Here is an 18,436-nt window from a genome sequence, read left to right on the forward strand (position 1 = left end):
TTGGCTTATATTTTCCAATTGCTTCATCTTCTTGAACTATCTTCCCTGGACGACTTTCTTGTTCTTCCCTTCGGACGTCTTAGAGTTTTTTCTCTTGTCTTGATCCTTTTTAGTGACTTGAAATTGTTGAGCTTCATTTCAGTCTTGGATTCTCAGGATTGTGATAGCAATCTTCTTGTCTTTGAGCTCAGTCTTGCTTTGGATCTTCCAAGTTGCTCCATTGAATGACCTCCATATTGTAATTTGTGTTGTTGAATACTTCTTCATTCTTTCCTTAGGTGCCTTTTCTTTTGAATTGTTGCTTTGACATTCATTAGTTGCCACAATCTTTTCATCTGCCACACAACACCATGCATTAGATCTTCATATTATGAATTTCAGATCAATGTCACAACATGGTTAGTAATAGCAAGCTGAGCTAGTGGTGATTACACCTCCAATAAGCAAATTAAATTTAACTTCTGTATTTCAGGCAAAATCAAATTCGTTCAAAATACTGCACCCAATCTGATATGTACTCATGAATTCCTAATATGGAGTTTACCACAACTATCATGTGAAATTAGAGGCTTAGACTTGAATTATGCAAATACAGTTCAGATTATAACCAAAATTTAACATCTTCACCCTCATCTCTTTTAGCAAGATTATTGGCATTGATGTTCATACCCTGCTGGTAAAAACAATCTGAGTTGAAAACTTCAGAACTGCAAGTGAAATCTGCAGGATAAGTCTGATTTTGTCAAAATCTGGGCTTGTTTATTCACTTTTCCTAGTCTCTGCTGCATATTAAGCCCAGATTCACATTTGAAGTTGATTGGTTTGCATACTGGAGCACACAATTTCCTCATGACTTTCACCCAGGTTCAACTTTGGTTGAATTCAAGCTGCCTTAATGTTGTTTCAGACTGTATGGCCAAAATGAAGAGAGAGATATGCTTTATACATGGTGTCTTACCCCCAAGAGAGACAATTTTCCTCAAGGCCAACTTGGCTACAAGGGTTGAATTCATGCAATCGGAAATTAATGGTTGAGGTCATAACCATTGAACTTGAGGCCATATGTTCAGATTTAGTGTAATCACCCCTTTCCTACCACTTGACCTGTATTCTGTAAATTAGTGCAAGTTAGGCATATTGTGTTAGGGGATCATTCTTACTGACCAAATCTATTAGCACATTGCTCTATATTAACAATCATTAAAGCAGGATGGTGCATAAATTTGGACCTAAAGCATATGAAATTGAACTACCACAAGGCCTAGGTATATCTCCCATTTTCAATGTTTCTGATTTGTTCCCATTTAAAGGTGCTTTTGATGCAGTTTCTGATTCAGATGATAACGTTGAATGGGTTAAACTACCACCTAGCACACCATTGTAGTTGGAGAACATATTGGACACCAAAGTGGTCAAGAAGACAAGGAAAAAGACCTACAAGGAATACCGGGTTAAATGGAGTGGTCTGCCAAATGAGGACGCCACTTGGATGACTCGTTCCAAATTTGTGGGCTTGCTTTTTAAAAGTGGCCTCATTCCTCAATCAGGTCTGTCTGATCAGTCAATCATTAGGACCCCTGATGGTGAGACCATGAATCCAATTTGAGGTATGTTGTATAAGGGTGAAAATCATAGTAACACGGACACGCGTTCCCCCCTTTTACCCACGCACTACGGACTCCATTCCCCCGTCCCTAGCGGGGCCACTAGATTCCACCACTTCCGCTGAGGATGGACATCCTGGTGTTAACTATTTGCTGATTTGACTATTTATGTTCAACGTTTGATGTTCCAATTCAATGCAATGTTCAAGTATTTACTCTTTTACATCTTTATATCTTATATTGCAATACATCTTTTCATAACTAGCATTTTAAGTACCATATGTATAGTATATACAAATCCCTCGGCCCCTTGCCACCGTCCTTTGCCATCCTCAAATTAAGGCTGTTTTACCCGCCCATCCAGAAACTTGTTCCTTGTTCCTCCGTCCCTCGCCCTCAGGGCAGTGTAACTATGGTGAAAAGGGTATTCCAATTGTGTTCTATTTGGCAATTTGTTTGGAAGGTTTTTAAGTTGTAGGGTAACAACCTCAAAAGTAGAGCTAGTAGCAAGCTAGGCCTCTACAAGGCAACTGTTATCAATGGTTTGGTGTGGATCATAATGGTGGTTGTTTGGTGTTGCATTGGGTCCCTGAAGTGAAGAAATGACAGAAGATCAAGTCTAGTCCATACTCTGCAAGTTGGGTTTGTATTACCCTCATGTGCCTAGGATCAGGCCTAAAGGTGATAGTGGCTTCAAGAGAAGTATGTGATGTGAGAAGTTGTGTCTAAGTGGGAAGTCGATGTTGATGGTTCTAGTGTGTGTAGAGGAGCTGTATTGAGAGGATCTTGTGCCCCTAGGGTAGTAGTTGTTTGGAGATCCTTAAGGTGCCTAAGAAATAGCAGTGTTGTGGGTTGAGGTCAACCAACTTATTTTCCCTTTGAGCTCCACATCACACACTCTCACACTTCTAGATATTTATAATTCGTGATGCCTATCGGCTTTTACAACATTAGCGTGAAAGTTTGGAGAGCTCTGCAACATTGTGAAGGACATTAATAGAAATGAAAAGTGAGCATTTTATCATTTTGGCAATAAACGGTTGAACAAAAATTGTTGACAATAAACATTGTTGTTTTTGGCAAGCCGATTCAGCAGATTGTCTTTATTCATGTAGTAGCACATTACATGTAGCCTCATTTTTGCAAATAATGTTATTCATGATTATGACCACTCATTATGTTAATTCAGCAAGGAAAAAACCTTAAATTATTAATATGTCATTACAAACAACTATTTTTTTTCATAATTGGCATTTAAGAAGGCGTTTTCGTTTTACATTTGACCTTAATATTATAAATGTTTTTGCAGCACAATACATGTAGCCTCATTTTTGTAGTTAATGTTATTCATGGTTATGACCACTCATTTTGTTAATTAAGGAAGGAAACAACCTTAAATTATTAATATTTTACTACAAACAACTACTTTTTTTTCATAATCGACATTTAAGAAAGCGTTTTCGTTTTACATTTTACATTTGGCTTAATATTTATAAATGTTTTTAATTATACTTATCATTTCATAAGCAATTATTGTATTTGTGTTAGATTTTGATTTTCATGTTTAAAATAATATACAATTATATATGCATATATATAAATAAAAAGCTTACAAACTGCCAAGTTGGAGCCCAAAAGAGGCGAGCTGGGGTGAAACTAATCCTTTGCGGGTAGCGCAATAGTCTCGCACTATGGTCCCGCCGGTTAAATCTGGAGAGAGTTTCGAACCTGGGACCATGGGGATAACCCATAGACTCAAGCCTCTACTCTCAACCAGATGAGCTAGTGCCTTTTGGCCAATAAATGCTTTTAACTAGAGCTATGAATTGATGAAGCCACGAATTGCTTATGTCATGTCCCCATGTGGCTGCTTAAATCAGTTTTCTGCTTAAATTTAAGCAGTATAGTGTTCCCATTCAAAATAAAAGTTTTGGGAAAAGGAAAATTTAGAATCTATTCCTACTTTTGTGGAGCAGCTATTTTATAGCAAATGAAAATAAGCTGTTGTGGGAAAAGAGTGGGGGCTGGAAATAAGCAGCAACTGCTTATGGAAAAATGGGACACATGTCTTCACCATTTTTTTCTCAGTCCCTATTTATTTGCCTACAATTTAGTTCTCAGAATTATTTGCTAAAAAAATGATTAAAATTTTGTTTTAAAAATAATATTTATAAAACTGCTTAAAATTGAGCACAAACATTACGACCCATGGGGCCACCAGCTCCACAAATCATGCCACAAAAAGACGAGCAGCTGCTGCTAGAAAAATTAGCTAAGCAGCAGCATGGGGACCTGCTCTTAGCAATAACACCCTTATAGGGTTCAAATCTTAGTGGCAAGGATCACAACACCACCATTTAATCATCATATAATGCCATGACCAAATTGAAATATATGTTTAAATAGATATTAAATTTTAGATTCATATAATTTGAATCTAACCAAAGTTTTTCTTTTTGCATTTTTTCGATGAATGAACTTTGTTTTGAATATTTTCTGCTAATCAATAGCCCAAACTTGTATCAGAATATTTTTAGTACCCTAGGTCCTTGCTATATATAGCGTGTTATTCTAAAACCTTTGTTAATGGTCATCTAGGCTCTATTTTTGAGTTATTTTAAATCATTTCTAGTTTTAGGCTCTATTTTTGAGTCATCTTTTATTTAGATAACTTTGTTTTTTAGTTAAAGCTTTTTATAGCATTTTCAAACTCTACTTATTAATGTGTATTGTTAATACAATTCATTATGTTTTTTAAAGTTTCATGGTATTAGAGTGGGAGCCAGTCTGGAGTGGTGACTCCCTTATGATAGGGTTATACTAATTTTTCCCACAAAAATTATTTGGTGGGTTTCCGTAATTTTTCCCTTCAATAAAATTCTGTAGGGTTTTACTGTCTCTCCAAATTGAAGTAACGTATTCTTTTATCGGTGTCCTAGATTCCATGCTTGGTTTTGATTGATTTTTCACCTTAGACATTGTGTTTGGTTTTGGTCAAATTTTCTCCTAAAAAATGGTTTCTGGCTTTTGTAATTTATCTAATTCGCATTGGATTTATTGTTAGGATTCCTTTACTTTGAGTTTTACCGTTTTTCCCAAAAAAAAAGGATGCTTCTTAAACTTCAAACATGGTTGCAGTCTATTATTGGGCATCCTACTGATCTGCGAAGGTTTGGAAGGACAATTCTATTATCCAACATCAGGTTGGGTGTTTTGTGATGATTTCTGATAAGAGGTTTTCAAGGAGAGTCAATGGCAAACAATTCTCAGTGGTACAGTCACTGACAAGCTCTTACCTCTTGTTGTGTATGTTGAAGAAGGGCGCACCCTACCCTTGTTTTTTGGGACAAATCTTAACCACTTTTGGTCATTTCAATTCTGCAGATTTAAGGGGGTCTCAGCAGCAACAAAATGTTCTGAAAAATCTATGACCACAAGACATGTACAATCTTCTATCGGGTAGTTGATAGAATGAGTAGAAGGAAGGGTACTAGAATATTTTTAGTGTCCTAGGTTCTTGCTATATTTAGCTTGTTATTCTAGAACCTTACTTAATGGTTCATTTAAGCTCTATTTTTGAGTTCTTTTAATCAGTTCTATTTTTGAACTTATTTATTTAAACAACTTTGCCTTTTTAGTTAGTGCTTTTTATATCATTTGTAAACTCTATTTATTTGTGTGTATTGTAGATACAATTCATTCTGTTTTTTAAAGTTTCAACTTAAACAGCAAGCTTTTAAATTAGGGTGAAACTTTGACTAAGAAATTGACCTTCTAGCAGCCTCATAACATGATTTCTCATAAAATCTATATCTTTTATTTCAGGAACTTGTCGCATCGTGGGAGAAAACAAGGCAGAGGAACATTGAACTTGAAGAACGTTCGAAGTAGTTTTCTATACCTACTTTTTTGAAATGTCTATCTTAAAATATGGTTAATCTATTTCATGTTAAATTCACTTTCTTCTTTGCACAAGGTTGATATCAGAGACTCTGAGCAAAATGAAAGGAAAAATTCCAGAAATTGCAGGATCTCACGTTTCCTCTCGTGTCTTACAGGTAAAAACATTTGCATAAATGAGTACATTGCAGTAGTTCATTTACAAATTAAAACGTCCATTTTTCTTTTTCTTTTAAAGTTTTGGTGTTTCTTGGTTTGATTGTGTCTTTGAACCAGACATGCATCAAGTATTGTAAGCCTGCAGAAAGGGATACTGTGTATGAGGAACTACGACCACATTTTCTGAAATTGGCATGCAATACATATGCTGTCCATCTTGTGACGAAAATGCTAGATCATGGTACACTCAATTTATTTGGATTTCTCTTATTTTTGTTCTGATTGGTAGGAATTATGTGGAGTATTCTGTTCATCAGTTGAGAAGGTACCATGCGGCCTCTGGATTTTATCTGATGTTTATGCTTCTATAAACAGCGAACAAGGAACAACTGCAAGGGATGATATCTTCTCTTCATGGGCACGTTGCATCTTTTCTACGCCACCCAGTTGGATCTGCTGGTATGCTTTCATCTAATTGACATAGGAAATGAGTTTTCATTTAACAGTAAATAGCCATATATTTTGTCTTCTCTTAGGTTTGTTTCAATTCATAATTTGTGCTAACAAGGGAATAATCATTGGATGTCTCTCTCTTTTTTTCATATCTGTACTTATATTTCCAGTATAAGCTGTTTTCCTTTATTTTTCTGTAAATTACAATAATCTCACTTCTCTATTCTTCCTTTGGTTAATCATATTCTCTCATCTTTTGTGAGGAAGTTTACCCATGCCTTATGTTGTATTCTTATTCGTTTAAGTTTGAATTGAATTGGAATACAAAAATAAATTATTCATGCTAGCAATATCATTCATTGAGTCAAATTGTCTATTTCCCTCAAGTCCCAGCAATCACTTTTCAATTACCATAAATACAAACATATTACCAATAGTCCAAAATAAATGAGTTGATTAGAGGTATCAGGTGGATTCTTCACAGACTTTTTGTTTTATGAAGCTTTTAATGAAAATGTTTTGTGTTCAGTTGTAGAACATGCATATAAGTTGGGAAATGCGACTCAAAAACAAGATCTCCTATCAGAAATTTATTCTGCAGAATTCCGGCTATTCAAGGGTATTATCCCAAAAGGCAATGGCAGGTATGATTTGAAACTGCAATTTTATTTTTTGAAAAAATCTTTTATACAGTGATATCACTGGAATTACAATTAATATAACGATACACATAAACTTTCCCTGCTTTAATTTAGAGCAAAACTGATTAAGTGTAACTGTTAGTGTCAATATATATTGACTGGTATTCCTGACTTCCTAATATTGAGTTCAATAGTCAGACCCAAGAACACAGAAATATAGCTACCCTGCAATATGTGCATGCAGATTAGCGTACTATTAAATGTCAAACAACTCAGATCATAATTTATTAAACAACTTAAATCAATTCTTGTGAATCATGATGATTGAATTTTATTCTCACATACCTCCAACTTGCAAGATAGAAAATTTTCTAGTATGCCTGACATGCTTGCAGTCTTTTGGACCTGCAACTTGTTAGAGAGTCTGAGATACAGGGGTTGATGTTGTTGCAATGTGTAATGCCCCACCAGTTAACCCGAAAGGATAAGACAAATTGATATAAAGTTTGGTGAATAATTTTTTTTTTTTCTTTCACTTACTATATCTTGTATGTAATGGTCCTAACAGATTCCATCTTTAAACAACATTAATTAATTTTCTTTCTAACATTTTATCCTTACTACTTAAATTAAACCATCTATTAGTTTCATGTCTACTTATGATTGGATACATTGTCCATCCTAATACCATTTACAAATGAGGAACTAATTCCCTAATCCATATAATCAAATATATCTACTTAACATGCAATAAAGATACATGAAATAGATTTAAACCATCAAATACACATGTAAACAAATTCATAGATTGTTCTTTTGATAACATTATGAAGAGTACACGGTTTTTTATTCATCATACATTCATCTAAATACAAAGAAATATACAATGTCATGGCATCATCATAATTTCATTCATCTTTTGAAATAATACAATATGTTCGCATTTCCCTTTATTTCTCATAGAGATATCCTTTACTCTTTTTACATAGCTTTTCATTTCGTGATATATACACATGAGCTTTTACTTTCTTCAAGATTTTACATTACAATATTACATAGATTTCGTCCAATGAAATGCCACCAATAGTCTTCAATAATCAGTTTTCAACAAAAAACTCGAACAATACCTCAAAAATATTTTACCACCCAACCACGTGGAGTCATAAATGGTCCACTCCCCGAGCTAGGAGATAAGACCACGATCCACATAGGTTCTATGGTAATCTAAGGCTTATACCCCAAAATCAAAATACAAAGGCAACATAAGGCTTGCATAAAGCATATTGCCCAAAATGAAATCACAAAGCAAATGGACAACTAGAGGCAAATACATGTGTAAGAGGTTTGACCACATCTAGGTGAGTGTCATTGTACATTCCTATATGTTGGGATCAATCTTCCAGGGAGCTAGAGCATCCTGCAGCACAAAATGTCCCTACTTGAGTACTCCAATGGGGATATGTACGATGTGCCATAGTATATCTAAACCATCTTGCAACCTAGAATGTCGCTACTCGAGTACTCTAACATGCAAGATATCCAATTATTTGGATTAATGTGAATTCCCAAACCCCCATAACCCATTAATTTTTTTAATGTTTCCACTTGATTACAAAAACTCACATGTAGAGCTCGCCGACACAGGCCTTGGTCTCTAACACATGGGATCCTCTGGTGGCCACTTTCGAGCCCTAGCATCTACGGTGAGCCACTCACCTAGGGCACCTACCCTACTCACAAATCCAAAACAACAATCATATAAGAGCTTAGGGACAAAATTCCTAGGGTCCCATACCCCTAGTTTAAACAAGACCCTAACTCATCTTATAAGTCTCACAACACATAAATAATCAGAAGGCACAAAGACTATAAGCATATGTATTTACAAGTATTTTCAATGCTAAATATAAATTGTATACATTACATAACAATTTGACATGGCTCTGGTCTCTTAAACAACAATTGAGAACATATATAATTCTAAAACATATAATAAAAAAATGTAGTGACATCATCCTATTGGTTATTTATGTAGATGATTTGATCATCATTGGCAGTTTGACATCTTTGAGTCAGGAAATCATATAGAATTTGTGCCAATCTTTTGATACAACTGACGTAGGGCTCATGCATGATTGCCTAGGTGTTGAGGTTTGGCAACAGTCTTTTGGTATATTCATCTCTCAGCCTAAATATGCCAAGGCTTTGTTAGACAAATTCTTATACAGGATTGCAAGCTTGCATCTACACCCATGGAGAAAGGTCTCAAGTTATCAGCCAAGTCTTATTCTCCTCTCGTTAATGATACTACATATAGGCAACTAGTAGGCAACCTCAACTATCTCTTTGCTACTAGGGCCTTGGCCTGATATCAGCTTCGTAGTTAGCTGCATCTCACGCTTTATGACATCTCCCAAGGCTGATCATTGAATGATAACAAAACGTGTGCTTTGTTATGTGAAGGGCACTACAGATTATGGACTTCTTTACTCTTGGAATTCTAATTCTAGACTCAGTGGGTTTACAGATTTAGATTGGCCAGTTTCTGTTGATGATAAAAAGTCAACTTTTGGATATGTGTTCAGTTTGGGATTTCGTGCTGTCACATGGACCGATAAGAAGTAGCAGGCAATTTCTCTCTCCTCCATTGAGGCTGAATACAGAGGGACTGTAAAGACAGGATGTGAAGTTGTTTGGCTTGGTCGGATGCTTGGGGGTATGTAGATGTCACCAGTAGGCCCGACCACTTTGTTTGATGATAACGAAGGCATTATCAAATCAGCATGTACTCCAGTCTTTTATGAACGGACCAAGCATATGGATGTTCATTGTTTCTACATACAAGTGGTTGAAGACAAGACAATAGACTTGTAGTATGTTCCTACAGCGGATCAGATTGCAGACATTCTCACCAAGTCTCTTGGTCTTGATAAGTTTGTCAAATTTAGAGGATAACTTGGTGTTGTAGATAGATTGACCATTAAGGTAGGGTATTACGACAATAAATAGCTTCTATTTTAGTTAATGGTTAACTATTTGTATCTATTGTAAATATTAGAATGTTTCTAATATTTAGTTAGTTTGTAGATAACTATTAGTTTTCTATTAGCTAGAATAGAATGTTTCTATTCTTTATGATCGTTTCCCAAGGTAACATCGTTCATTCTTTTTGTAAATATTGATTGATTGATCATTGTTAATATTAAGCAAAAATTTGCCAATTACTTTGTAATAGATTGGACCAATAGTTTATATGCTTGCTTTACTCCTTTATTTGAATAAACTGCACAATGTTTTGCATATTTAACCATAATTGATCGGTCTTGCATGCAAATAATTGATTCAACGACTTCCATGTGGGACCAATACAAAACTTAGATCATTGTATCCTTTAGCTTTGTCAACATGATATTGATGAAATTAAAGTACAATGGAATTGATTTAATAGCTATGCTTCCCCATGTTTGTGGGACAAGGATGGAAAGGGACATGTTTCTAGTATTGGGCTGTTTTCACCCTTTTCTAGGGTAAGATAGGGAACAACTACTATAAAAACAAGGAAATTTTTAAAACTTAGGAGTTTCAAATATAAGCAAAAAATATTAATAATACACACTTGTATATTTAATGTATAGTAATATTTAAAATCCTCATGAAATAATATTATATTAATAAAATGAATATGTAAGGTTCTAGTATAGAAATAATTAGATACAATAAATACTAATAATTAATAAATATTGTATTTGTTAATACATAAAGTTTTAATGTTAATATTATTTAAATTAATTTAAACATTAATTAAATTACATAGTATTCTACTATTATTAAAATGTTTAAATTATTTTTAGAATTTAGTTAACAAAATATTTAAACATTGTTAGTTGAAGCCCTTGGGTGTGGGAAGCTGCGATGGAAATAACATCGATTAGTTAGCAATTAGCGATAATATTTTTTCCTGTGAATTTGTTTTTTGCAAGGGTAAGATGACGTCGATTATGGCTAGCTGGTAAATACGATCTTTCAAATAAGAGTTTGATAAGTTAGCGAAGTGGACTTTTTCTTTTCACAGAAAGCTTCACTGTAAACTTTCAGTTTGCTACTACCTACTGTGTATTTTTATTTTTGACTCTCTAATTAGGGTTTTGCAGAAAAAAATGGATCTTATTAATTTTTTTTAATAACTTGAAATAATGTTTTTAGGGCATGCAATTATTTGGTTCATTTCTTCTTAGTTTTGTATGAATTTTTCTTAGATGAACTCACGTGTTGTATGTATGTACACCAAATTTCTAACGAATAGACTATGAATTCAAACTTGATACAAATCAAACATGAATTTGGGTGTACTATAGGCTAAACCAATAATATAGCGGACTAAAAGAACTATGATCATCTTGTTTAGATGATTGATATTTGTGTTGTTTGCAATTGCATTACATCTTGAGACAATTTCCATTCTTGCTACAAAAGTTGTTATGGTAGTCTGAAAATAGTTTATCCTGTTAGTCAATCTAGGCCTATTATCACACAATCTTGTTGCTAATGGATTGCTAAAGCAATTCTAAAGGTGACATACAACACATACTTGTGCTTACACATATTAGGTAAAAAGGTATTACTTGATGTCTAGGTGGATATTTGGATGTATATTTAATATTTCGTATCTTGGGGTTGTCTCATACCACTATGTAAGACTATGTAACACAAAACAAAGTATCTATTGAATCCTTTTGAAGTTGATTTATTCTTGAATCCTATTTTTAAATATGTTTTTGATTAGCAATGAACTCTCCATAATCACATAGTTTTTTTGGATGTGGATTTTGAATATCCACAGTAAAATTCATTGATGTAGGGTATTCTTGGTCTTCAACATCTTGTTCAATGACTTGATAGCCTCCTTGATATATCTCTTGAAAATATGACAATGCTTAGTTCCATTGGTTCATTATCCTCCTTAGGAGTAGTTCCGTTAATCGTTGGGTCTATTTTGTCTCTACAATGTTGTAGCTTATTCCTTTGTGAATGTTCTTATCCATTTTGTTTCAAATGAAAGCCTTTTAAAGTTTATTTCGTTATGGTAAATCGATGTTGTTGATAAATAGAGGAAGCAAAAGCTCCTTATATATATTGACAAAGACGATGTTTCTAAAAGAAATAATTGTGAAAAATAGAAGCTACCAAATAAACTAAAGATATAACTAAGATGACCATTAGAGAAACCTTATAATACTCTAGTAACCTCTCTTAATGGTCACTCTAACTATTCTTTTGTCACAAATTCTTCAAAACATTTTGCTTCTGTTGAAACTATCCTTGGATATGCAAAATGTTAATGATCAAAAAATCAAAATTTGTCCAGAAAAGATTAGAGAAGGGTGCCACCTTTAGAAAGCTTTGCAACAAAAACAAGAGTTTGCACTGACTCTGCCACTCCGACAAGTCTCCCACAAACCCTCCTAGAATCAACAAAAACATTTGGCTAGAAAACATCGAAACTGATGTTGGATAACGAAGGTACTCTTCCTCGGGGATAGAGAAAAACATTGAGAACAACTAGCACAATTTTGAGGGAAAATAGTCAAACCCTTCAAACTTTGCATATGAGCATGATGCCCCAGATAAAATGACAAATCGTAAAATCCAGACACAATTTTGAAGTGAAAAAGTGATCAAAACTAGACATCTGAATTCTAGATGAAGATTAAAAAATGGTAAAACCTAACAAATAAATTTTGAGGAAAAAATTATAAACCCATTTTGAAATTTTTTGAGGGAAAAAATTATGAAAACTCGTGAGATAATTTTTGAGGAAAATCTTATAAACCCACCAGATCATGTTTGAGGAAAAAGTTATAAATCCACTTGATAATTTTGAGTTAAAAACTATAAACCACCAAATAAACCTTCATGCTGCAAAACACGAGAGTTCGCATGATAAAACAACTCGTGCAAGAAGGGCAACTCACAAAAGTCACATGCAAGCAACACACAACCTTTGTAAATCGAAGACTTTTGCTCAAACCAAGAAATCATGAGATCAAAACCCTTAACCAGGCTTGCGATTTTCAGCAAAAATCTTCAATAACAAACTACAATTTTCATAAAATACCCCTTGATGGTTTTTATTTAAAAAATCGAAATACAACTTTGTGTAATAAAATTCCAAATCAAAAGAGACTCAAAATTTTCAAAAGAAAATTCACCAAAATTTATGAAATCCCATTGACCCACTTTGTTACCATGTTATGTTAAATTGATGATGTTGTTAAATAGAGGAGATGAGAGCTCCTTATATAAATTTACAAATACGATGTTTCTAAAAGAAACAATTGTGAACTAAAGACGAAAATGGGAACTACGTAATTAACTAAAGACTAACTAAGATGGCCATTAAAGAAACATTATACTAATGTAATATAATTGTGTCCTAGCTCGATTTTGTTCCAATTCTTTCCTTATTAAGAATGGAAGTTGACTTTCTTGACGTAGATGCTTCATAGTAGGAGTGTACTTGTCATAGCATTTGCGTGTCCATTAATGATCTTCTGTGTAGGGAAGTACCCAGGTGATATAAGCTTGCTTTTTCACAAACCCAACCATTACATTATGAGTTTGGCTATTTGTTCTTTTTGTTGTGAAAATTCTCAGATAGCTCTCTTGTGTTTATCAAAATCATTGGGCTCTTAGTATCACTTTTAGACTTTTAATGTCTTTGAAAAATTCTTATGTAGAATCTTTTTTACTAGTAATTCTTTTGTTTTGTCTTGCCTATTGGATGACCTAAAAAATATCTTGGCTCACTGCTTGCTTGGGACCCATTAGGGAATTCTCAAACATTGCGTGCCGGGTGATTCATTTAAGGTCACATCAGCAAAGTTATGGTTTAATTTCCTCACTAAATATCACAAAAAATCAATCAGAGTGCATTCACAAAGAATCAATCAGAGTGCATCCACATAGGCCAATTTAGTACTTGCAAATGGTTACCCTAACATTCAAAGATATGCAAGGATCGACATCTACTTAGTAATGGATATAGCTTTTGAAATGTTCCAATTTGATATTAATAATTCAATCGCAGAATGAAAAAAATGAGGGCTTGATTTTTAATTTTGACTCAGCACTTTAATACATATGCAAGCTAGCTTTAGTAGTATCTTTGGCTGATTTAATATTTTTCATTTGGAAATGTTAGCACTTGTCCCATTACCTAAAACTCTTAAAACTTTAGCTTTGATCAGTGGTCCTTGTTGATAGTCACACAAACAATGGTTAGGGTTAAAAGGGGAAATGCAAAGGTAAATGTCTTTGCCTTTTGCTGTTTTCCCATATGAATAATAATTGAATATGTCACCGGTATTTAACAATTGGCTTTTTGACAAAGCCTATCTTTATTTTCCATTTGATCACACATGGAAACACATCATTTGCAGAGGAAGAACCTTCTTTATAACCTCAACACAAGTTGCAAGGTATTTCACACTCATCACCATATGTATGACTAGAAACACTTCTCTTGTGGCATGGAATTGGACTTCTTTAGGGCCTGTTTGGTTGTAGGCATAGGAATGTATATTGGGAATAGGAATAACTATTACAATCATAGTTGGAAAACTCGCCAAATCCAAAAACTCGCCGAGCCCCCCAAAAGTTTAATCGGGAAAAACTCAGCCATTTTAAAAAAAAACTCGGGAAAACTCGAGAATCTAAAAAAACGCTAAAATTTAATTCAAAATACATTTTTTTGCAAATTTCAATGAGAAGATGCATCTAATGAGTTCATTATAGAGAACACAAAAGAAAGAAGCAGGAGTTTAGATATATATAAATGCATAGTGGGTACAAAATCACATTCTCATGCTGAATGCTAATGGCGGGAAGCATAATAGTAAATAATTTGTGTCAAACTAGAAGTAAAAACATCATTACAATCACATTTTCCCTTAGTTACCGATTCGGGATACGAATCCAATTCGGGCACGTGAATCGGATCCGTGGATTCGTGATTTTTTTTTTTTTCCCGATTAGGATTCGTGGAGGATTCGTGAATATATATATATATATATATATATATATATATATTACTGATCTTGCCCAAGCCCCAACTAGTAACAGATATATATATATATATATATATATATATATATATTTATTTATTTATTTATTTCTCTCATTTATTAGTATATATAATGCATAAAAAGGTCATTTTAGCACTAGAAAGCCAAAAAATATATTTAAAAAAGTCATATTAAATAATTTAGACTCACTTGAACCTGTCGATCCTTGAGGATTCATGCTAGATCCTTGAGGATTTGTGTCTGGATTCATGCAGATCTGGGCAGGATCCTTGTTTTACATAGTGGATTCGTCAGGATTCATGGCCCACGAATCCGGACGAATCCACTGTGTAAAACAAGGATCCTGCCCAGATCTGCACGAATCCAGGCACGAATCCGGATCCGGATCCGGCCTCTAGGGCACGAATCCGGTAACTAAGCATTTTCCTCTTCCTAGCTCTACTAGCATATTGTAACTCTCTATCTTACATAATATATATAGGCTTTTTGCCTTTTGTTTTTAACAAAAAAAAAAAAAAAAAAAAAAAAGAGTTTTTCTGAAAAACTCGCCGATTTTTTGAAAAACTCGGCGATTTTTTCTTGCGATTAAATTTGGGAAAAACTCGCCAGTCCCAAAAACTCGGCGATTAGTAGAAACTCGCCGATTATTCGGCGATTATGCCAACTATGATTACAATAACACCTATTTTTTGGAATGTGTATAAGCTCATTTTAGAGGCAAAATGGGAATATGTATTCCTATTCCCTATTCCAATTAACAAACCAAACGGAAAATAGAAAAGGTCTCTGAACCATCATACTTCAGTCAGTGCAAATGTCATGGGCAGACCTGGGGTTTGAAAGATTATGGATAATTCATGTCAGGACTCTCAACAAAGCAACAAACTATGGGGTTTGCAACTCTTGTTTTCTACAACCTTAATGGGTTTGGGCAAACAACGGCATAGGTTGTCTCAAACCCTTAACTCTAATTTGAAGGCCTTCACACAACATCTCAAAGGTGATTCCATTCAATGTTCAATACCGAGACATACAAAAAGTCTACTTTGTTTTAAGACTGTCTATGCTACAATGTTTGTCATAAATAGTCCTCTTAGGACAGTTGTAACGTACTTTGTGTAAAATCCTCATAGATGATTAAATCCACTTGGATCAGGCCTGTAGGGTCTTTCTCCACATTCTCCTTTCACTACTTATGCTCAAATATTTTATCTATACCTTGAATTATCCACTTTTTTGCCTCTTTTTTCTTAACAGTTTATCAACACTGCAGTCAGACCAACAGTAAATTCTTTGCATGTTCAAACCTCAACATGGAGACCTGCAACTGTGGGACATGGTGTAATATGACATTTCATACCGTCACACCAAAAAATAGGATATTTCGCCATACCAAATGGTAGATATGAAATTCCTTATTGTTGCTGGAAACCCTAGTCAGGGTTCAAGACAGTTTTCACTAGAACAGCCATAACTTCTTCGGTCCTTCATGAAAATTGATCAAACTACTTGCATTTGAAAGGTGTCTTAATGTTCTAACTTTCCCCCACATATGCAGGTCCGTACTATGCACTTACAGGCTGTACAGACCACACCTTTCGACTTTTAATGCAGGATAATGAAAATCTACCAAAGAATGCCAAAATTGTTACATCTTTCACAAACTCAACGCAAATCTACCGAACAAATTGCAAATGGAAGCTAGTTTACAACATTAACATCTACAGTCATGAGCAAGTCATATCAAGTTGTTTCAGGCCGTTGAAAACAATGGAATCAGACTGTTACATGGAAAAATCTCTCCAAATTCAATGCTTCATGCCCAAAAGTTCATTTACAAACTCTCCAACCCCTAAATTTGAGTTTGGGAACACAATTTATACAATTTGCATCGTATTCAACTGCCTCATTATGTAATGGTTACAACCATTATGACATCTTTGATAAAGCTGCATAACAACTTTTGTGAAACTTAAAACAATTTTTAACCAATTGACCAGCAACTTTCTAAAATGGATCAACATGATCCCAAATGGTCTCAAAGGACCTTATTAGACCCAAAAAACCAATGAAAGATGTAATTTAAATAGTCTCCAACTATCAGTGCTGGACAGCATGTCCACATCTCTAGGATTTAAATTTATTAATGTACTGTAAATTCATAATTGATATTCTCTTTTTCCATTTTCATTACTTAGGCATGGAATTGATAACTATATGCCACTCTTTCCTGACATGTTTTCTGAGCGCAACATTGTTTTGGGAAGTGAATTTATTTGTCTCTTATTTTACTACATGGCTAACTTTCTATATGCTGATTGCAGATTAGTAGATTTGTTATCTGGTGAACTTCCGTCAAAAAAAAATGCAGTTTTGGAACACATGACGTTGGCATTACAGCCTATTCTTGAGAAAGGAATCGTTGATCACTCTATTGTTCATAGAGCTTTGATGGAGTACATGAGTATAGCAGACAAGGTAAAGCTAACGAATTCTTTTCTCTCGTTGTAAATATGGAAAATATTGAATATGCAGTAACAAATGGTAATGATTTCTCCAAAAACTGATTTAGAACTTTGATGTAAAGACATCTGTGACAGATGTGATTCAGCAGCTTTCAGGACCACTTCTTGTTCGAATAATCCACACAAGAGATGGCTCAAAGGTCGGAGCAACTTGTGTTATACATGGCAATGCTAAGGTTTGTTATAATTTGTCTTATCTTGTTTGAGTTCTTATATTAATTAAAGCAGAACTGTAATCATGATATACAATACAGAGTTGAAATATTATTTACATTAAATTTTCAAAACATGATTTTCTCTTTACATCTATCATTTATGTAAGAGTTTAGTGCTGTGGTGGCTGATATTTCGCTCTTTATGTGTGCATATTTTTGACATTGAACTTACCCTACTTTTCTTTTCAGGAAAGGAAGAAAATTGTGAAGGGAATGAAAGAAAACGCTGTTAAGATTGCTTGTGATGAATATGGCAGTGTGGTGAGCACCCTCTTCCTTCTAAATTTCAATTAATATGTTTAATATTCATATTGTTTTTTGTCCTATTGAGAAACCTAGTGTGATTAGCAGGTCTAACTCTGTCAGGAAAATCAAAATAGTTGAAGTCTATCTTTCAACAGATTACCGTAAAATATCAATGTTACAGTTGCCTCAACTTGATAAGGAGATAGGAACATGGATTGCAGGGACAATTTTTGATCTAATAGAATAATAGATAAGTTAATGAAGCACTTCATTTGGATGAATGATGGAAATACAAAATAACATGGGTTATTTGTTGGATTTAGAACACTTTCATTCGTTACTTATCATCACTCGGTTTCCTATGCCTGCCAGACGATTTTATTAAAAAATAATTTGTCAAAGCATGTGAAGCAATTGTTAGTCAACACATGTCCTTGATTATTGTTTCAAGATGTTGTATTTATTACAATAATAGATAAGTCGTCTATTATTAGTTAATGGTTATCTTGTAAATATCTTAAGCTTTAGTTTGCTTTCGTTTTCTGCTTTCTCTAGAATAGAATGTTTCTATTCTTTACGATCATTTCCAAAGGAAACATCGTCTCATTC

General features: G+C 34.1%; 1 protein-coding gene across 1 annotated transcript in view; it reads left to right on the plus strand.

The window, feature by feature from the left end:
• Positions 1-18,436, plus strand: part of PUM24 (pumilio 24) — a 60,757-nt gene that overhangs the window by 10,721 nt on the left and 31,600 nt on the right. Inside the window, exons 3-10 of the mRNA XM_089813771.1 lie at positions 5,430-5,491; positions 5,581-5,662; positions 5,781-5,904; positions 6,039-6,122; positions 6,646-6,760; positions 17,166-17,319; positions 17,429-17,542; positions 17,771-17,842. Coding sequence (XP_089669897.1) covers positions 5,430-5,491; positions 5,581-5,662; positions 5,781-5,904; positions 6,039-6,122; positions 6,646-6,760; positions 17,166-17,319; positions 17,429-17,542; positions 17,771-17,842 — 807 coding nt within the window. The remainder of the gene's footprint in view (positions 1-5,429; positions 5,492-5,580; positions 5,663-5,780; positions 5,905-6,038; positions 6,123-6,645; positions 6,761-17,165; positions 17,320-17,428; positions 17,543-17,770; positions 17,843-18,436) is intronic.

The sequence above is a fragment of the Cupressus sempervirens genome, chromosome 2 (genome assembly GCF_028749045.1).
Source record: "Cupressus sempervirens isolate cs-2001-9-10 chromosome 2, ASM2874904v1, whole genome shotgun sequence".
NCBI classification, from domain to species: Eukaryota; Viridiplantae; Streptophyta; class Pinopsida; order Cupressales; family Cupressaceae; genus Cupressus; species Cupressus sempervirens.